Source organism: Parasteatoda tepidariorum, chromosome 2, assembly GCF_982258835.1.
Source record: "Parasteatoda tepidariorum strain Cologne lab strain chromosome 2, Ptep-v5.0, whole genome shotgun sequence".
Classification (NCBI taxonomy): domain Eukaryota; kingdom Metazoa; phylum Arthropoda; class Arachnida; order Araneae; family Theridiidae; genus Parasteatoda; species Parasteatoda tepidariorum.
Genome location: NC_141756.1, coordinates 53209322 through 53231765, shown reverse-complemented (window position 1 = coordinate 53231765; position 22444 = coordinate 53209322). Strand labels below are relative to the sequence as shown.

The 22444-nt window shown below is 31.6% G+C and overlaps 2 protein-coding genes across 3 annotated transcripts in view; one reads left to right on the top strand and one right to left on the bottom strand.

The window, feature by feature from the left end:
• Positions 1 to 197: 197 nt before the first annotated feature.
• On the bottom strand, positions 198 to 15555 carry LOC110283279 (uncharacterized). 2 transcript variants are annotated; one of them, XM_071177550.2, is made up of 2 exons: positions 15079 to 15555; positions 198 to 597 (listed from the first exon to the last, which is right to left on the bottom strand). In XM_071177550.2, the coding sequence occupies exons 1-2, from the start codon at positions 15372 to 15374 to the stop codon at positions 408 to 410; spliced, it is 486 nt and encodes a 161-aa protein (XP_071033651.1). In that variant the 5' UTR covers positions 15375 to 15555; the 3' UTR covers positions 198 to 407. The 2 variants fall into 2 exon arrangements, with proteins under 2 accessions (XP_071033651.1, XP_071033649.2); XM_071177548.2 differs by lacking the exon at positions 15079 to 15555 and adding an exon at positions 8680 to 9166.
• LOC107453504 (dual specificity protein phosphatase 19) overlaps positions 9372 to 22444 on the top strand; it is a 40671-nt gene continuing 27598 nt past the window's right edge. Inside the window, exon 1 of the mRNA XM_071177547.2 lies at positions 9372 to 9480. The gene's annotated coding sequence lies outside the window, so the exon portion shown is untranslated. The remainder of the gene's footprint in view (positions 9481 to 22444) is intronic.

The following is a 22444-nucleotide window of genomic DNA, read 5'->3' as shown; positions in this document are numbered from 1 at the left end:
GCCATTAATTGATTTATAATTGAAAAAGGTAAGCATGATAAAATATGTTCAAGTGATATCATTTTGGACAAATAAATAGTGAATTAAATAAGTTACTCTGTTGGATCCATTAGCTCTCAATCATACAAATAAACTACAAGTAAGTTTATTTATTCAAATAAGCACTAGTTTTTTGAATTTCAATGATAAATAAAAAATAAACATTAAAAATTTATTTACAAAAAAATATGTACATAAAATACTGCAAATAACATACTATCAATCAGAATCGGTATTAAAAAATTCACATTTTATAGCTACACTATAAAACGTCACTCTTTCAAAGGCTAATCGGCGCTTAGACCTACGCTTGCAATTAAGTCTGTAATATCAGAAGGGCTATACTGTCCTGAATAGAGCATAATTTTCTAACACATATTCTCGTCGTCACAATGGACTGTATCGTTTTCCAGTCGAGCGAACATTGTCCTGTCGAAAGACGACACGAGAGACTGTCTCTCTTCCTGAGACATGTGGGAAGTGACATTGTGATTTCGTGATAATCCAAGCTTGCGTAAAATGTCTTGTTGGACTTCCATTAAGCGATTCTGTCGATTCCTGAAAAAAATAAAATATAATCAACTACAACTTTGATTGCAATTATTCAACGAATGAAAGCTTAACATAAATATCCCGCGTATGTGGGTCTGTAAATTGAAGCGTTAAACTGGTAATGAATTTGTGGATTGAAGGTCGAATTTAATGGCACTAAAGTCTGATTAGACCATATTGCGCCAAATTCAATGTTAAAACAATATAATACCTTTTCCGGTAGTACAATAACATTGAGTTTCAAACCATATCTGACGAAAAATTAAAAAGAGGGGGGGGGGGAATGGAGGAAATTGTCATTAGAGCAATTTAGGGTCGTGGAATCCGTGCATGTCTGAAGGAAATAAACCTAACGGGAAGTGGGTCTATGGGTACTTTTCGGTGAGCCGGGTGAATTAAACTTTTTTTAAAATTCTTTTATTTTAATCTGTTTAAAAAATTTTAAAAAAAAGTTGGTGGAGGTCTACATTTTTGGCGACTTTTCTCTTGCGCCCAGCTAACTGAAAAGTACATCGGGCTATATAATGAGAATATTCCTGAGATAGCAGCAGTTCTTTATTAAATAGTGGCATTGATTTTGTACTAACTCTTACTAGTTAATGACAAAGTAATTTTGTTACTATGTCACTAATATCTCTTCTTAAAGTAAAGACAACAATGCTCTTAAAAGTCAGAAAATATCGTAATCAATTGGAGTTTGGTTTTAGTGCCAATTTTATCAATTTAAAATGGCATAATAACAGACTTGTGGATTATATTTTTAAAATTAATAGATTTAGATTTTGTAGAGATAGCTATTAATTAGTAATAGCAATCCAAAGCATGTAACTCTTTTTAAATATTTTACTAGACTAGAAACTTTGTTTACCAAATTAGTGATTGCTTCGTAGTAATCATTGTTTTCTTAAGTCGAAATATTTTTTTAATCATTTTGTCAATATAGTATTGTAATTATTTGCACGAATATTTTATTACTATGTAAATCATGACGAAGTGGAATGATTATCTGGATTTGAAAAATAATCAATTTTTACTTGAAAATAAAATTTAAGCTTAAATTTATACAGAACGTTAGACTCAAAAAGGGAGACTTGATTTTACTTGTTTACAATAACCGTGTGTCATAACAGTTCAAATTGAAAGCTTTCTACTTCTTGATTCGATTATTCTTATTTTAATAGTTTTTAAGATTTAGACGGGTTGAATGGCGTTTCACATAGTATTTTTTTTTACTAATTTAACAGTTAATAATTATCACATATTAAATTACTTTACTCCATCGTGCTGCCTGTACACATGTTAATAGTGGGTCGAAGAAAAGAAAAAAAAAATCAAGAAATTTTTTGAAAAAGTTTACCTTACATAATACTTTAAAAAAATAAATTAAAAACACATTATTTGCTCTACTTAATTACAACAAAAGCGAATTTTACCGCAAATGATTCATAAAATGTACTATTTTAAATTTCAGAATACTTTGTAATACTGTGTGCGTCGTAAAATTTTTAAAAGTTTCCAGTATATTTTTATCAATACTGAATCATTTATATTAGTTTCAAATAAAGACCTGGAAAAATTTTATTACTTTTGCATTGAAAAAATAAACAGAGTCAATTGGCTAATATTCTCTCATAGCAATTTATAATAAAAATTTGTAATTGAGTTCAAGATTACTTTAATCAAATAACTCGAAATGAAAACATAATGAATATCCCATTTAAAATTTTGTTCTAAAGTATTTAGTGAATGATCCCTGAATTCATGATTTACAAATTCTATGATAGATTTCAATCAACAATACAGTAATCATATCAGTTTGTAAAATCACATGAAGGAGACAAATCGATAATAGTGAAACTCTAAAACTCCATCCGACAAAATTTTTTACTGCATTTGTTGAAAATAATCCCATGAGCCCTGAATTTATCATTAAAATGTGATATTTTGAAATTGTTAATTTAGTTCATTTTCACTGGCTTATTGTATTTTTTTTAAAAAAAGGACCATCTATACAACCAGAATAAAGTCAATAAATTGGAACTGTTGAGTTTCGTAATTTCTACTGATATCATTTAAAATAAAAAATGTTGGATCAAAAATCCAAATCCAATTTTTTTTTTAAATCCGAATTTGTATGCTTAAGAACTGCAATGTTCTGCACACTAAAAAATCAGGAACATTAGCGACAAAAAGCTGAAAACCAGGTCAAATAAGAACAAGACATTTTTATCAGGAAAATCGTGAATATGAGGACAATTATAAACCCTGCACTATAGTGCGAAAAGAAATGGACCACCCTAAATAACTTTTGATTTAATGATCGAATCTTCACGTTCTATGACTCAATTGTAATGGAAATATGCAAAAAGTAAAATTAACATTAAGGAGTTCAAACTTAGAACCGCTTGTGACCAAAATATTGGGACCATATCATCTCGATTGTGGCTGCCTCCTATATATTGGGGGTCAGAATCCGTTGAAAAAAAGCTGTTTATTGAGAAAGAACGTGTTTGTGTCTGATTTCGCAACTTAAACTATAGTATGTACTAATTAATTAGCATATTTAAAGTTAGCCCCTTGAACCATTAATAATGATTCCTAGAACGTGAAGATCCGATCATTAAAAAGTTATTCAGAGTTGTCAGTTTTATTTTGCGCACTAAATTTTTCTGCACACGTCCGCTATTCAAGCTCTTACACCTTAAGATTTTTAGCACAACAAAACAAAATGCAACGTTGTAAGTTGAACGCCCAAAACAGCGGCGTCAGCTTCACTTGCGTCTTTTTGATGTTGAGAGATTTTTAAAGAACGAACTCCGCATACGAAAAATGAAAATTGACAAATTTCTATTAAAGTTCCAGTTGAATAACTTGCTTATGAAGTACAAATTTTTATGGATCATTTTACATGCGAACTAATTTTTTTAAATACTTTGAAATGCATGTACGCGACCAATTTTATTTGGTTAAGTAAATAAAATACATAATATTTTAAAGGTTCAGTTTATTTTTACAGATTAACTGAACAAATTATAATTACAACTCTTTCCAGATTTATTTTCTTTTTTTTAGCCTTGGACCAAGTTTACGTTGCTCCAGTAATCAAAAATATCCCATTCAAGTCCTTAAGGTTTATTTATTTATTTTTTTTGAACAGAATATTCTCAACAGATTTCGCAATATAGTAAATTTTCAGTGTGATATTTGAATTATTATTTCACTTATTTTAAGTTTCATTCTAACAAGAATGGCAATATTGCAACAAGAAACTGTTTTAAAATAAAAAAAAGTTTTATTAATTTCAAGCGTTTAATTAAAGTAATATGTTGTTAATTTTAATAGATTTATTCCAGAGATAACGGTATGAGAACTAATGAGAAGCTATACTGTACCAAAGCCCGTGTTAAAGCATTCACTGAACTGAAACTGTCTGCTGCAAAAAATTAATCAAGGTGTAGAAGAGATAAATAGGGTTGTGAGACCCGATTTACCAGATAGGTTATCTGTGTGAAAATAGTGAATAACATTAAAAAAAGAAAAAAAAAACTACAGTCTGTTTTGAATCTAAAAGCGATGCGTAACGTAAGATCAATTTTGAGACTTTTTTGCATTCATTTGTTGCTAATTTTCTATGATAAGGAAATTAAACAAAATGTAGCATGATGTAGCTTGGTAGATAATAGACTAACCTGCATCGAGAAAGGGTTGTGAAGATGTTAGAAGTCAAAAATACATCCAGTTATGTTATCAAAAATTCCAACAGTATAAAATTCATATTTTTTCTTTTTTTGTGTGTGAAAAAGCAAAATATTGTTGAAAATAAATAGTAGAAATATTTATTAATAATTTATACTAATTACAGAATAATTAAGTCTTTCTTTATCAGGTAGTTACACCTGACTATGATGAACTTTGATGTGTTTCACAGTTTAGTATTGTTCAATAAATAAGTTTTTTTTTTTTTTTTTTTTTTTTTTTTTTTTTTTAAAGGGTATTTTAAAAATATTTTGCAGAATAGAAATTCCTGCAATAGTTATAAATAAATTCCTATATACTTTAATTTTTATTTCAACTTTAATAAACAATTATAAATTACAGTTCATTTTTTTTCTTCTTCATATGTTGTGTTACTAGTTTTGTACTGTAAATTTTGCGAATTCAAAAAAAAATTTCATCTGATTATTGTTTTTGAAAACTGGAAGAAATGATTTTATTTTTCATACTGAGTTCGATTTTAGACTTCTAAAACTGTTTCAAACTTATGTTTTAATAATAATAACAACTAGAAACTTAAATTAGTTTTTCCAGAAAATTGTTAGTTTCTTCCCTTTCCTAAACTCTTGGATGAAAATCATTTAAGTAAACTGAGAAATTTTTTTTTCCAATGCCCACCAGATTAAAACTCTTTATTCAGGTATCAGTAAGGCAGATTTGTCTGTCACTCTTTCAGGGGCACCATATTAGGCGGGTCAACGTTGCTCCCACAGTGAGGACAGATGGTACAGAGAATGAAGGAACATCCAAGAGCGGTTTTGTATTGTACGGGATTCGAACCCAGGACCTTACTGATGTGAGGTCAGCTCCCTGACCACTACACATTCGGTCGGCTCAACTGAGAAATTTTGGCTAGGCAAAACTTATCTTATTCAAGTGGAATTTATTTGTGGGTGGTAAATTTTTCGAATTATTGAAGAAATAAACTTCTCATAATCGAAAATTATAGTTATAGCGGGAATGGCTATTCTCGTATTCGCGGCTATTAGCGGGAATGGCTAGTAAGATTTCCACTGGAAAATGCAAAACTAAAGGTGTGTGCTTTCGGTAAATGGAAATTTACTTTTTATTGGAATTCATTTAATGAATGGTTTTAGAACATAATTTAAAATTGGTTCCAATTTAATCAATAACGGTATTAAAAAAACATTCCTATTTCACAGCCCATACAAAGTAGTTTCTGTTAAGTAAATCTGAGATTTTAATTATTAGAGTATTTATTATAATTGAGGAATTTTTTCTAACAAAATTTCAGAATTATATTTAAAAATGACAGCTGAATGGATTTAGTTTTTTTTTTAAGTCAACAAAAGTTTGGAATCGCGTCTTCTACCTCAGTCAATTACCAATTTTGAGTTATCATTTTTTAAAAAATCTGAATGGGAAAAGAAAAACTATTTTTGATAAATAACTAGTTTTATGCTGTCTATATATATATATTTTTAAATTAACAGTAGCATTTATATTAAAATAAATAAAAAAAAGTTGTCGTATTTTAAGATTTTATATTGTACTTAGCGTCATACGCACTTAAAGTCAAATTTTGATTTTTGTATCCGGTTTTCATGGTCTAGAAATATTGCTTTAGAAGAATTTGAGTATCAATTTAAAAACCAGTTTTTGATACCTACACCCCAATGGTTGCGTTATTTTTTTAATAAAATTAAGTTAATGCGTACTATCATTGCTGTGTTAAAAAGGAAGTTGGTGACCCTGAACCCAAAATAAGGAGTTCAATTTGGTCAAAAGTGATTCACGGACAAGGACAAAAGTTAGCTGACCTAGTTCACTCTAATGAATGCGGGGTTTAATGACTCAAAATAAGATAAAAAATAAAAAAAGAGAGAAAAAGATACATCTTAATGAGAAGATAATTTCCCTTCTGATTATATCAGTATTTCTAAAAATACACATTTTGTTTATTAAGTAGACATTTGGTTTATTTTATATATATTATAAAACAGTTATATATACATTATACAACATTTTGTTTATTGAGTAGAAAAACGAAAAAATTTTTTATTTGATAAAAAGTTTTTTAATTAATATATTTTTATGTCACTTCAGCAAAAAGTTGCTTAGTTTATAAATTTTCCTTGGGCTCATCATAGTAATCCATTTTCGTTGAATAAAAACCTATACAGAATTTTTTTAATTGTTGCAGCTCTTGTAGTTAATTTACATCGCACTAGAGCTGCACAATGGGCTATAGGCGACGGTCTGGGAAGCATCCCTGAGGATGATCCGAAGAAATGCCATCACAATTTTGATCCTCCGCAGAGGGGATGGCACCCTGCTTCGGTAGCCCGACGACCTGCACGCGAAGTCGAGCACTTTACGGTAGAACAGTTTAACGAAGACCAATACCGCACACCCTCGATCCCTACGCAGACTAATCCAAGTGGTCACCCACCCGCACACTGACCACAGCCAGTGATGCTTGACTTCGGTGAACTGCTGGGAACCGTGTCTTAACGATCAGTCCACTGCGGAACGAATTTTTTTAATAAACAGTAAAAAAACGCATAGTCTACTTCAAAAGTGTACATTAGACCGGGATAGCCTGATTGGTAGGACACTGGGACCATGTCCAAGAGTTCGCGGGTTCGATCCCTGCCGGCCGAAGGCTCCCCGTGTAGTAAATGGTGGCTGATGCAAGTTAAATTTGTCGAGTCGCAAAGTCCTTCATGTTCCCATAACAAATCAATACCTCTGAGGGGTACTGATCCAGAAGTTTCCTCGTCTTCTGGGTTGGTTCAAAAATTACAAGGCTACGGAGTTGAACATCAGCAGTCGTAAACCCAAAATTGGGTCGACTGTTCAACGACTCTTATTAAAAAAACGTACATTATTATGGTTGATATTTTTACTATGTTGTATCGGAAGTAAATGTGTACAATATGTGACATTTCTTCAAAATTACGTTATAAGGACGCATTACTGTTTTACTAGTATTTGTAAAATTTCAACAAAAGTAAAAATATTTAGCAGTTTATTTTACTGCAATTCTATTTTTGCATTTAGTTAATACGTAATTTAAAAAGAATGCTTGTTTGAGAAACTAATATTAAAGCACTTGCGTTTTCTAACGCATACAATACAAACTCGCTTTTGCAAATAGGTCAGAATCTTGTATCTGAAGCAATTACTCGTTTTGCTCAAAGCTTAGCCAACTGAGCTTTGCATCTTTTTCTTAGCAAACAAAATAGACATATTCTACACAGTCTTTAGACTTAGTCATTTTTGTTGATATCTTTCAATATAAAAGTTGTTAATAGGGTTGACACTAATAAAAATTTAGTCATCCAATTGGACCATTTAGGTAGACATTTAGTGGTCGAAAACTTAACGGGGTAGACCAAGTTCAGAAAAAACAAAGCGAATTTTACAATTATACAATTCATTCTACGCATTAAAAATTATTAATTGTGATCTACAACACTTTACCAATTAGATTATTTACCCCATAATGATAGTATTTAATGAAATTAAGTGAAAAAAAGCTAAATTAATATTCGTAAACAGATTCAACATAGAGATTAAAAAGCAGAGACCAAATAAATAAATAAATGAGGAAAACAGAAAGTAAGAACTAACAAAATATTGCATTAAAAATAAATTAGCTGAAATTATAAAATTTTAAACTAAGCCAATTCTAAAAGAGCACAAAATATTATTTTATTGAAGAAAAATGATGAAAAAATTACATGAATGCAAAGCATAGCATAGCATGTAAATTTGAAATTTTCAAGATATAACTTAAATTTTTTTGTAAATGACACCTTCAGTTAAAATCATTTGAATGAAACGCATTAGAATTCTCCATAATTATTAAATTAAGCGAGAAAATTAGTGCAGCGATTTTTTTAAATGCATGGGGTTTAAAGCAAAAGAACTATTTTTTCGATACTAGTTTTGTAAATTCCAAATATATTTCAAAGCGACAAATTTATGCTCATGCGTATGATTTTAGCGATATTTGTAGAACATTTGGCGTCAATTGTCGTCATGTCGTTTTACTAACGTGAACTCTCGTTATTAATGATATCAAATCAATAATTCACTGTAAGCTTCTAGCATGCGTAAGAAAAATTAGTTCTCATAAAATAAAAAGATTTTTTAAATTAAAATTCATAATTAACTTAAAGTGACATGAACTTCTGGAAAAATCTAGGAAAATTTTAAAAATTACTTAAATTTTATTACAACATCTTATCTACTTAGCATCTTATCTACTTAATAAAATCTTATCTACTTAAAGTAGATCAAAGTTTGGTATCAGCAAAGAATCAACGAAATTAAAACTACCATTACCTTTCTCTGTAACGTAATAAAAGATGATGAGTTACATTATTCTGTATCAAATCAACAAGGCTAGTGTTCGATACGAATGCATTGTTTGCCTCTTGTATCAACACTTCAGCTGCTGAACGTGTTAAATTCGTTATAAGAGGTGTCGGCTGGAAAAGTTCTCTGGAATTAGTAATATTACCATATCCAGATTCCGTCAACTCATCGGAATATGAAAGTTGACAGCCGAACAAGCACACCACAACAAAAAGCACGAATTTTAATCTGTTAATATCACGTGACATTTGAAAATTCATTAAAAAGTTTTTTAATTTCACACACAGAACAATAAATCAGCCACTATAACGGAGCGAATAGGGAATACTAAAATAGGAAAGCAAATATAAAAATTAGCGTCCAATGCTCCTACGTATGAAATATGATAGTTTGAGAAGAAACTTATGCACAGCCGACATTTAAAACAACAGCTTTTAGTTTGATAAAAAATTCTAATCGTGAATATGACGTCAGGATGTAAAGTAAAATGAGCAGAGGTCACTTGAAGTATTTACATATCATGTTGCAAATTTGTGGGAAGTGTAAAAAGGGTAATTGATTGATTATTTTAGATATCACAAACACGAGAAATACAACTCAAGATTATGAGAATTTTGATGTATAGTCTTTTGGCGGCTTGACTTACCGGATGTTTTGATGGAGACAAGACATTTACTTCAATAAAGCCATCACCGCGATAGGTCTGAAAGTTTTCCGGATTATAAGTTTTTATGTTTTGCGTATGATTTTCTTTAATGTCTGGAAAAGGTTTGTAATTCTTAACTTTTAAGTCTTGTTAGACAATATTAAGTGCTTTTCTTCTTTCCTTTATAGCTTAAACCACGAACGTTTCGTCCTCCTGGATCCGAAATAGTATGTTTTTAGCATTGTTAGATAGCTTAAATATTTTATTATTTTTCAAATAAATTCAGCAATCTCTCTAAGGTTAATAGTTTCTCTCACATTATAAGAAATTCTCTATAAAAATATAAACTGGGACAAGGGGAACTAAATCTCCTTTAGTAACTCAACTTCAAACCATGAAAAATTGTGGCATACCATCATCATCATAGTTGGCTAGACAGCCCAATGTGAGCCAATGCCTTCCTCTGAAGATTTCTCCATGATGACTTCTGATTTATCTTTGATCTCCAATTCTTTTCATTAATTGCGAGAAAATCAGACTCCACTGAGTCCACTTATTATTTCTATTGTGGTATACCACTTAAATAAAATAGTGTCACAGTTGTTAAGAGACCTGACCAAACCGTAACCACCTAAAGTAGGTGTTGACCAAATGCAACTGTGGAAGAATTGAAGACGAGGAGGGATTCTAAGTATGCTTTTAATCCTTTTAATTTAATTTTCTCCAATAAACTTATGATGGGCGTTTACTATATTTGGTATTATATTTTGATGCATCTAAAATATAAGGCCGTCGCCCAATCAGAGTTTTAGAGAAAAAGCGTGTGGTATTTTAGATTCTCTTCATTTTTCCGCCCAAAAGTATGCCTTTACAATTCTGCAATCAACCTTTTTTTGAAAGATTTTTAAATAGCAAACAGTTATTAGTTTAGATTTTTGATGAGCGTCTTTATATTTATATGTAATTAGCGATAAAGTAGCTTTTTATCGTTATCCAAATCGCTTTTCATCAATGTAAACTGCAATAAGATTAGAGTGTAAAAAAATATTAAAACTAAGAAACGTGTAGTTTTAAATTACTTACTCCAAACCATAAATCGCGTTACTTTATCGCCTTCTTTTGAGAAAAAACTAATCGAAATTCTAAAAATTATCAAGTGCTATTTCTCCTTATCTAATTAAGTGATCCCTTTATTTTCTACCTTTTTGAAAATGTATTGTGCTGTCTAATAATACTACATCATCAAAAGTTTGTCAAGTTAAAAAGAAAAAAAATCTAGAAAGCAAATTAAAATTTAACCTGGAATCGAAAATGGCGATGGTAGATACCTCTTAAGAGGACGCCATACAAAGGGAGAAACTTTTAGTCTAAATTTCTCTTTTACCTCCATAATTGATTTCAAATTTAAATTATGGAAAAATTGAGTTCAGACAAACCTAGAGTGAAACTTGAATTTTCAAATGCTGAAAAGAAAATTTTAAAAAATGAAAATAAATTATGAGAATATAACTTAGGATTACGCAATGGAGAAGTTCTCTTCTATTAATTTGCTTGCATTTTGAGATTTTTAAATTTTTTTTTCAGCAATTGAAACTTAATTGCTTACTTTAGATTTTCCTGAAAACAATTTTTCTTTCTTTCAAATTAGTAATAGAGGTGAAGGAGAATTCGCAACGAAGAGTTCTTCCCCTGTCGTATGGCGTCCTCTTATGGCACTGAGATCACTATCATTGTGAAGGATCGAGGTTCACCCCCAGTGGCGTCTTGAAACTTAACAGTTCTGTAGAGAAATAAAAGCGGCCCGTGCGCAGTGCTAATTACATTGCCCCCATCATGCTGTATTGATCTCGAAATTATGAAGCCTTGACTTTCATGACCTCCTTGGTCAACAACTGGTCATTGGGGAAGTGTTTTTTTTTTAAGTGTCAAACTTCTTTTAAATATTGTAAACAATGGTTACCCGTGAAAAACTTTAGTTTATTTACTTTTGTACATTTTGTAGCATGTTTTTTTGAATCGATAACTATTTACTTAAAGTCACAGTCATACCAGTTTCCAAACGAATACTTGCCTCCAACTTAGGTACTTTATTTATGTCGCACTAGAGGCTATTGGCTATTATGTTGCACAATGGGCTGTTGGCGACGGTCTGGGAAACATCCCTGAGAATGATCAGAGAACATGAGCACCGCAATTTTGATCCTCTGCAGAGAGGATGGCTCCCTTGCTTTGGTTGTCGCGCGAAGTCTTTACCGTTGAACAGTTTAACGAGGACCGATACCGAGCACCCTCGGTCCCTAGGCAGGCTGATCTAAGTGATCACCCACCCGCTCATTGACTGCAGCTGGGGATGCTTGACTTCGGTGTCCTACTGAGAACCGTGTCTTTACGATCAGTATACTGCGGTACTCATTCAATTAAGAAGGAAGCTTAATGGTTTCATAAGATGGAATGGTCAATGGTGAAAGCACCAGAATCGGTTAAACTGAGTCTAGGTTGAATCATGTTTCCTTACTATCCTACTCAAAGCAAGGAAATCAGTGTTATGATATACGCCAAATCTGGTTATGGAAGGGAAATGACTGGTATTTCGGGTCATGGGGACCTGCGTTTACTTAAAGTAAAGATTTGATTTGATTTGTTAATTTACGTCGCACTAGAGCTGCACAATGGGCTATTGGCGACAGTCTGGGAAACATCCCTGAGGATGATCCGAAGACATGCCATCACAATTTTGATCCTCCGCAGGGGGATGGCACCCCCGCTTCGGTAGCCCGACGACCTGCACGCGAAGTAGAGCACTTTACGGTAGAACAGTTTACGGAGGACCAATACCGCACACCCTCGATCCATACACAGACTGATCCAAGTGGTCACCCAAGAGCACACTGACCGCAGCCAGTAATGCTCGACTTCGGTGATCTGCTGGGAAACGTGTCTTAACGATCAGTCCACTGCGGGACTCCTAAAGTAAAGATTTCGGTTTTATTTTATAAGTGCGTACCGACTTAATAGGTCCTGAGTCATTTCAATAACTTTTAAAAAGAGATCATTTAATAAATAACCACCATAACTGGTATGTAAAAACATCAATTTTACATACTCATAATAATACGGGTTAAATAGAATTTTAAGGTTAAGTTTTTTTTTTTAAATGTACTAGTATTAATATATAAGATTTCGACCGCACCGAGTACATCTAGTTAGCTATAGGATGATTTCGCCGAATAGAGAACACTTGAACTCTTCAGATTTTTAAGCATTTACAAATGAAAATTTCTAAGTTTTACATTGTAAATTTTGAAGAAAATTTACGAACAACACAACTGAACACAAATTGACAGGTATTAGAACAAATTGTACTGTAAAGGTGACTTCATACTGTAAATGTAATTCTTAAAGAAATTCCTTATTGTAAATGGAAAGCTATTTTGACCAATTAAATTAGATTTAATGTATATGATCTATTTGAAGTTTAATTCTCTCAATATCTTAAATCAAAATTAACTCTGCAATTGGCAGAATACCTCCATAATATACAGGATGTTTCGTAATCATCCCTTTATGCATGTTACGGTTAAAGTTATAAAATTTTGTCATTAATAATAACGGGCGATCATAAATAATAATGTCGTTTATTGGTAAATGTGATAAATTATGCACATTAATCATACTAACTGGCTATTAATAATTGTCAACGAAGTTTGGTCAGTGTAATTAATTATACATAATTTATCGAAACTAAGACAATTTTTATATGTCTTTGCTGTGATGATATGTCATTGCGGAGTTTAAAAAAATGATTAACTGAAAGACGGATTTATATTTAAGTATTAAATTAAAATGTATTTTTATTTATGTTTTAATTTAAAATAATAGCTTTTAAAAGTTCAATTTGTTGTTTATGTGTCATATCTATCTTTAGTTCATAAATTTTAATATCATTCCAGAAATACAGATTTAATAAATATAAAAAAATTCGGAAAACGGTTATGAATTGATTTCAAGGCTTTATTAAAATAGATTTTGGCAAAGCTCCACGTGATGGAAAATTTAACTTTCATATTAAGATGAATACAAAACAATGGCATATCTTTCGTATTAAGAAATTTTTTATATTTAATCAAAATTTTAAAGCAGGTTTGAAAAATTATTACTTTGACCTAATTCGGTAATTATTAATAATAACCGGTAAATGTGATAAATTCTGATAGATTATTCACTTTAATCGACCTACATGGTTATTATTAATATCTGGCGATTGAACGATTAATTACGTTGATCATAACATATATATTTTAAAAACGGATCCGAAAATGAAATAAAAATCTATAAATTTAAATTTGTTCGAGTAGATTTCTTTTTAATTTTAAATTATATCTAAGCCTTCTTACGAAAAAAAGAATTGTCGGGACTTTAAAATAAACAAACAACTTTACCAAAAAAAATCTTTTTAAAAAAAAATCGCCAATTTGGTAAATTTTTTTCCAGATAGATGAAAGATCATATTTTTATGAGCCGATACAATGTGGCGTTGGTGTAAATTTAAAAATATTACTAAATTAGATCACAAACATTTTTCTATATTTTTTCTACATTTTTCTATGTTCCTCATTTTTTATGTATAGTGGAGCGATTGATAAAGACAGACAAAGTATAACTTTTCACAAAATCACAACAATTATTAAAATGACATTATTTGCTAAAAATTCGTCATTTAAGGCCTTAAAGAAGTCCTAAAATCAGATGTTTTCCATTTTTTTGACTAATAAGTTTAACGATTTTAAATCCAACTGTGCTTAAGCTGATTAATTTGGTCACTTAAATACCATTAATTTGAGACTACTTTGGTTTCTATGCCTTAGTTTTTTCAAAGGATTTTAATTATAGTGTATAATATAAGGCATATAATATTATATAATAATAATTAAATTTAAATGCATTCAAATGTTTATAAATTTAATTCATAAAATTAACAGCAACGTGATGAATCCAGAGTGACTTATCCTGAGAGTTATATTAGATTTTGCACTCGTGTATTTAATAGATATTCATTGTAAAAGATAAAATGGTTCTATTCTAGTTTATAATTCAAAATATAAAAATTAAAAATGTCTTATGATAAGAATAATAATGATACAAAAATAAATTATAATAAGCATAATAATGAAACGGAAATTGTAATCTTAATAATGAGAGTAAAATTATGATAATCGCAATAATGAGAGTAAAATTATGATAATCGCAATAATGAGAGTAAAATTATGATAATCGCAATAATGAGAGTAACACTATGATAATCACAATAATGAGAGTAAAATTATGATAATAACAATAATGAGAGTAAAATTATGATCATAATAATGAGAGTAAAACTATGATCCTAATAATGAGAGTAAAATTATGATCCTAATAATGAGAGTAAAATTATGATCCTAATAATGAGAGTAAAATTATGATCCTAATAATGAGAGTAAAATTATGATCCTAATAATGAGAGTAAAATTATAATCATAATAATGAGAGTAAAATTATAATCATAATAATGAGAGTAAAATTATGATCATAATAATGTGAGTAAAATTATGATCATAATAATGTGAGTAAAATTATGATTATAATCATGATAAGCATTACATTTTGCATGCATTAAGCAGCATATCTGGATTCATCTTTGATTTTTAAATAAAATTCTGCGAAATAAATAAATTTTAAATTACCTTTCCCTGTAACGAAAGAAAAGCTGGCGAGTAATGTTGTTCTTTATCAAATCAGTAAGACTGGTGTTTGATACAAATGCACTGTTTACATCATGCATCATTACTTCAGCAGCTGAATGACTTAAATTCGTTATAAGAGGGGTCGGCTTAAAGAGTTCTCGAGCGTTGGTGATTCTACTGTATCCTGCATTTTCCATTCCATTGGAGGGCAAAGTCTGAAGGATGAGCAGACACACCACCACAAAAAGTGCAATATTTAGACGATAAGTATTAAGTGACATTATTTGAAGCTTCATTTAAAGTTTTATTCACAAGAAATTATCCACTCAAGAATTTATAAGAGAAAGATAAAATAGAAAATCAAAAATAAAAGCTCGCAGGTCTGGATCACGACAGTTAGCGAAGAAACTATTCGCCTCTCTGACATTTATAACAATTACTAGATATCGCAGAATTTGATACTGACCACGTAAGCGGACGATTAAAGTTCAATAGTAAGCATGACGTCACAATGTATTGTTAATTGAGCTGAGGTCATTTTGGTTACTGTGTGTCTTCTGAAATTTTTTGGAATGTGTAAAAAGGGGACTTGACTGGTTATTCTGAAAACCACAACTTTATGATAGATCTTTAAGAAACAATATTGATTTAGATAGATTGATTTGGCTTATTTTTGACTTATATATGAGATTTACTAGGTGATATAAAGAACAGGTCTTATAGTATTTAGGATTAAAAGTTTATATTGTATAATATTTATTTATTGTTTTACACACATATGATGATTTGTGAAATCATTGCAACAACAAAAAAAGTTTTATAATATTTATTTTAAAGTAAATAACTACGCTGTCAGTTTGTATTATTAGAAATGGTAGTAATACAACTCTACGTCCAGCAGGCTCCCAGTAGAGCACCGGTCAAGCATCGCTGGCTGCAATCAGTTTGCGGGTGGGTGACCGCAGCTAGTGATGCTTGACTTCGGTGATCTGCTGGGAACCGTGTCTTAACGATCAGTCCACTGCGGGATCTCGGAGTTCTTAATCGTGTCCAATATTAAATATTGAAATAAAGTAAATTAAATCAGCCGATGAGTCAGCCGAGAGAGATGGCATGGAGGTTTAGGTTCTTCCATTTTGAGGTGATTGCATGATGTGCTGCACTATCATCAGCACGGCACACCGGCCGCATTTACTTCCCAGATAAGTTGATATCCATTGATCTAAAGCTGGAAAGACTTCAAGCCACCATCCGGGATAGAACCCGGTACTTCACAATAAAACGTAGTGCCTTAACCGATGTTCCCGCTCAAGTATATTAAGCATTTGTCGTGTTTATTTTTCTAATTTTGAAATTGAACACTCGTATGACATTCGCTTGTAAAGGCGGAGTTTCTCCAAAAGGTTTTGGGAAAGATTTGAATCTTATTATCTGAAATCTAAAACACCTCATTGTTCGTTTGCATCTATTTGTTTAAATTATTAAATATTTTGACAGTTAAACTGGCTATCTTAGTTTTCTGATAGCTTATTTCCAGTAAGTGGGTTACAAGGCTTAAAGACGAATCAAGGGGTTTGTCCTTATATCTAACGCTGTGGAGTACGGAGGTAGCAGGTTCGATTTTTTCAGTAACAATGAATTCATTTTATTTTGTCATTTGTTGTGTATATCTGTTATTGGAGCTTACCCTCACTGAAGTCCAGCAGTGGATTGATTGTTAAGACACGGTTCCCAGCAGATCACTGGTTACGGTTAGTGTGGGGTGGGTGACCACTTGGATCAGTCTGCGCAGGGACCGATGGTGTGCGTTATCGGTCCTCGTTAAACTGTTCTACAGTAAAGTGCTCGATTTCACGCTCAGGTTACCGAATCGGGGGTGCCATCCCCTCTGCAGAGGATCAAAATTGTGATGGCATGTCTTCGGATCATCCCCAGGGATGCTTCCCAGACTGTCGCCAATAGTCCATTGTGCAGCTCTAGTGCGACGTAAATGAACTGCAACAACAACTAACCGCACTGAAATTTGACGAGAATTTATAAGCGGGTTGAAGATTTTTGTGCGAAATAAAGCTCTGTGAAGATGCCTTTTCTTCAATTAGGCCCTTGTATGCTATTTGCTTGTTAGAACTGAGATTCTTAGTGATTTTGACGCCTGGAATTCTTTCTTCTCTGTCCCAGTTTGGGACTTTAGCCTCTAGGTCACTTTCATTTGTATGCGCTGAGTGACGAATAAAGTGGTAAGGCAAGGTGACTTTTTCCTCTTTATTATTCGTCAATTTGTCACGGAGTCCCAAACTAAGAATTAGAAAGTCCTAGGTTGAAATCACTGGAAAATTTCAGTGTTTAAATATAAGAACTAAAAAAAAAGTAGAAGCAGGAGGCGATTTTACTCTACCACATACGCTCTAAAGTATAGATGTTAAAATTAATGTGGATATTATGAATACCTAATTGAAGTTCTGAAAGTAGTTTTCGAATGCGTTTATTTTCAGAATCCGAAAATTCAGTGATGAGACGTTCTTTTAAAGTATCATATTTATTAGTAGCAGGGGGTGAAAATAACAAGTCTGATACATGAGATAGCGTTTCTGCATCGATATGTGCAATAAGACTTGCGTATTTAGTTTCATCTTTGGTTATGTTAGATAAAGTAAATGCACTTTCAACTTGTAAAAACCAAAGTTTAATATTTGTACGCCAAAAGGGGGGTAATTTAAGTGCAATCTTATCTACGTGAGTACTTTCAGCGTTATTTGGCTGCATATTAAAATGTAATAATATATATATGTAATGAAATTAAATTAATATACAGTATGCATTCCGACAGAAATTAAGAAACAAAAATTGAAAAGCCACAGTACCGTTTTTGTGAAACATCCGATATCCAAAGCGAAATTAGTTATTCCATTTGAAACATAATCTCCTTAATATATGAACGTCCGGCTGTCACCACTGTGGGGGCGGAGTTATCGACCATGCCAACCGTCATCTATCAAAAGGTACCTCGTGATAGAATCAAGTTAGCATGCTTTATATACCAGTGAATGATGTTAAACTTTCGTAGTGGTAGTTACGCCACACGACTTATATATTGAGGTATGAATGAAGATGTACTGTTTTCTGAATCTATTAAAGTTATTGACTTTGATGAAATAAAACGATATATCAAGAAACTCAAACTGTACAACCCCAGGAAGTAAAATAAAATATTCGAACTTCTTTTGGAAAAATATATTGTCTCAATCACTCATATCTTTAACGCATGCATACACCTAATCTACTTCCACGAATTCTGGAAAGCTGGTAGCATAATTTTAATTTCAAAACCATATAAAGATCCCACAATGTCAAATCGAGAACTTTAAGTTAGAATAGTTAAACGAGGACCGATACGGCTCTCCCTCGGTCCTTTAGCAGTCTGACAAAAGTGGTCACTGACCGTTTCCAGTGAGGCTTGACTTTGATAATCTAATGGGAATTGTGTTATCAGTGTACCGTGGAACCCACATTATCAAAGGATCTATCCCCCAGCAGAGGATTAAAATTGCGATGACATGTCTTCGGATCATCCTCAACGATGTTTACCAAACCGTCGCCAATAGCCCATTGTGCAGCTCATGTGCTACGTAAATAAAATACCCACCTACCTATCACTTGATTAAGGAATTTCTTGAACTCGAAACTCTGTTTACTAGCTGTTGGTACCATCTAAAACCAACTGTTTATTTATTTGACATATCGCACACCGGCAAGAACAGTGTCATAACTCTAAAATGCAACATTTGTGAAAAATCAACTTAAAGATTACTATAAAACTTATTCTGAATTAGGTACAAAACTGACGCAACTGCCCTCAGCTGGATAAATTGCGAGCTAAAGATGACAAACTTTTTGAGCTTGATGGGGCACATTTTTTATTGACATAACCTGAAAAATTGCTGTTTTTTGACTTGTGTCAATTTTCTTGCCAGGGTGCTGTATAGTATGTGATTTAATTTATTTTTAATTGCAATTTTGTGGTTGTAATTTGAATTAAGGAAGTTTTTGTTTTGTAAAACTCTCAATAATTTGCAAGTCACACAAGGTTATAAATTTCGAAAAATCGTGCTCAAGTTATAATTAGTAGCTAATTTAATCCCAATCAAATTTAAAAAAAAATCTATATTAAGACACCAAAGCTAATGTTATATTGGTAAATAGAAAAATGAAATAAAGTATTTATTAAAGATTACAGTAACTACAAATGTGAGAGCGGTTTTGACAGTAGTTTATGAAACCACTAAGTTTCAAAAATCAGTTGAAATGGCTTTTAGAGTTTGAACATATTGTATAATATGAAAAATAAAAGAGAAAATGAACAGGAAGAAAGTGTTATTTTTATCTGTTATTTTTTCAAGGTTGTCGCCTAATTTTATTCGTCTATCAGGAAGGGTTTTATAATAATTTTGTGTTCTCCTGTTTGAAGTACTACACTGATAAATAAAAGAATAAACATTCTGTATTGGTTTAGAAATGTTTAATTTTGAGGATAATCAGCGGCGTCTTATCTTTAACTTCTTATCGCAACATTTTTAAACTATGGCGACAGTTAATTCTTATCCAAATTGAATTTCACATCTAAAGTAAGAAGTATTTTTATTTGGATAAAATGTTGCAAACTATTCGGTATCAGTTTCATCTAAATCATTTTATTCGATGTTTTTTTATTTTAATACTGTTAAATTTTTTATATTTTTTAATGGATTTTAATTTTTTTAAAGTTTAGACTAAAGGAATTATTAGCTTGATTTTGACCGAGACAGCACGACCGAGGACTTTTTGCTTGATGCATATTGCGCATGTGTTTTCTTAAAGCAAAAATTGCTTGTACGTATAACTTATATGGTTTATTGTAAAAACTATGCTATAGATAAACGAACTTTTCATTTTTTAAATGTTTTTTTTTTTTCTCAAACCGATGAAATGGGCTGTTGGATCTGTAGGGTTCAGAGGCGTTTGGGAGCCCGGATGCGATTTTCCAATCCAGTGATCTTTAACGACCCGTTTTCCTGTTTGGATTTTCTTAAGTAAAATTTAAAATAAAAAATAACGTTATTCTTGCCGTCTTATAGTTTGGGTAACAAATTTTAAAAGAAATAAAAGCTTGCATTATAATTGGGACCAACTTCACACAAGAAAAATATCCAAAGGAAAGAGCGAATTGTTAACTCTTTGAGGAACAGGAATTTTTAAAAAAAATAAAACACCGCAATTGTCAAAATTATTTTAGTTTGGCTCTGTAGTTTATTTTATTACCGTCGTTGAACAGCCGACCGAATTTACAGTTTACGTCTACCAATGTTTAACTCCGTATCCTTGTAATTTTACACCCAAATCGAGAAGACAAGGGATTTCCTGAATCAAGTATTCGGAGAAATTTGCCTTCATGAGGGACTTTTTTTTATATTTTATTTTCCAATTTTGTGGGTTTACGACTACTAATGTTCAACTCAGTAGCCTTGTAGTTTTGAGCCTAATCCAGAAGACAAGGGAACTCCAAGTATTGGGAGAAATTTGCCTTCGTGGAGGACTTTTTGATGGAACTACGTGGAGAGGAAGACCACGAAAACCTCCCACGGTTAGCCTGACGGCAAAGGGACTCTAGCCCATGATCCATCTACCACTGAGTATATTTCCCGTCATCACTGTGGTCGGTGCAAGCCGGATGCGGATTCGTATCGACTGGGATTCGAACCCGGTTCGCCTCATTGGAAGGCGAACGCTCTATCCCATGAGCCATCGCGGCTCTCAACTTGAGGGATGGATACTACGAAAACCTCCCACGGTTAACCTGACGGCAAGAGGACTCTAACTCATGATCCATTGAAGATATTTCATATCAGCACTGTGATCAGTGCGAACCGGGTGCGAAATTCGTATCAACGAGCCATTGCCGGGATTAGAACCCGGGTCACCTTCTTGGGAGGCGAACGCTCAGTTTGGTTCTACAGAACAATTTATTTAAATGAAATTTTACATTATTTTGTTTACTTTGTGGTTAGCGATGAAAACCTCAGCCCTTCGAAGAATTAAAGGCCACTGGATTGTAAATTAGCTGTCTGGATTGGAATATCGCACCCCTACAAACTTCTCAATTAGAGGTTATGTCAAAGGAGTGCAGGGAAATAGCCAATTTAATTTAAAAACAAAAAAGAAATGAAAAAGCGGAAAGAAAAAGTTAAATTCATATTTTAAAGTTCTATTTGTTGTATGGAAAAAATAATTATTATTTCCTGGAAAATAATCTTTATTCTCTTTTGTAAGTAATATTTAAATTATAATAATCTAAATTTTTATTATTAAACTTATCATATTTGAAAATCGTACACTGATCAATCAGATATAGCTTTGGCTAGATGCCAGGGACAGTGGCCCTCTTCGCCCCCTATCTATGTCAGCTATTTCATTGATCTATGCCACTGGATTAGATGCACGTATGTCGGTTCGTTCTTTAACTCTCTCTAGCAGTCAAGTAAATTGGGGGAAAAAAGGATGCAAATTTCCCAGAAAATACAAAAAAAAAAAAAAAAAAATGGAATAAAACAATTAATAATTTAAGCTTGTTTTCAATAAAGTTAAAATATTTTTAGAAAAAAAAATTGTTCGATGTATATGTTAAAACTGGAAGTCATAGATATTTTATTCTTCTTGTAAATAAGCTAGAAGTGAAAAAAATAAAGAAACAGTTTTATTACCAATTTTTCTTTTTCAACATTTATAATCCTGAACCCCTTTTTACTTATCTAATTAGGTAGGTAAATTTTAGGCTAATTAGGAAGGTTGGCTAATTGGTTTTGCTATATTATCCTTTTGACGCAGACGGGACACCGGTGATCTTGAAAAATATTTTTTTTTCTGACCCTCTAATTACAAGAAAAATATATTTTACTATGTTTTTAACTATAAAATCACAACCTAACAATAGTTACTAAAACAATATGTTAGATTATCGGAACTATATTTGTATTAAAATATAAAATACAAAAAAAAAAGAATAGTTTTTAAAAAAGTAATACAAAAGTAATTTTTTTCCACTCATATTCAAAATTTTATCAATAACTGATTTTGCAAATTAAAGAAATTTCAATGATGAATAGCTTTTTCTTATAGAGCTAAATAACTGCAAATAATTGCAAATTCTAAAAATTATTGTTTGAAAGTAAACCGTGTTTGGAAGATTTTACCTTCAACGCAGAAAAAGACAACGATGTTTGATGCTGTATTTCATAACCATAAATTATTAAAATGCGAAATATAGTATTTCTCATTTATTTTCAACTAAATTAATACAAAATAATAAAAAAAGTATAAAGAATATGTGAAATAA

Excerpts from the sequence above, each read along its gene's own strand:
- LOC110283279 (XM_071177550.2), bottom strand. The coding sequence starts at position 15,374 with ATGAAGCTTCAAATAATGTCACTTAATACTTATCGTCTAAATATTGCA. Across the intron at positions 598-15,078 it reads TTCTTTCGTTACAGGGAAAG|GAATCGACAGAATCGCTTAA; the intron begins GTAATTTAAAAT and ends TATTTTTTTCAG.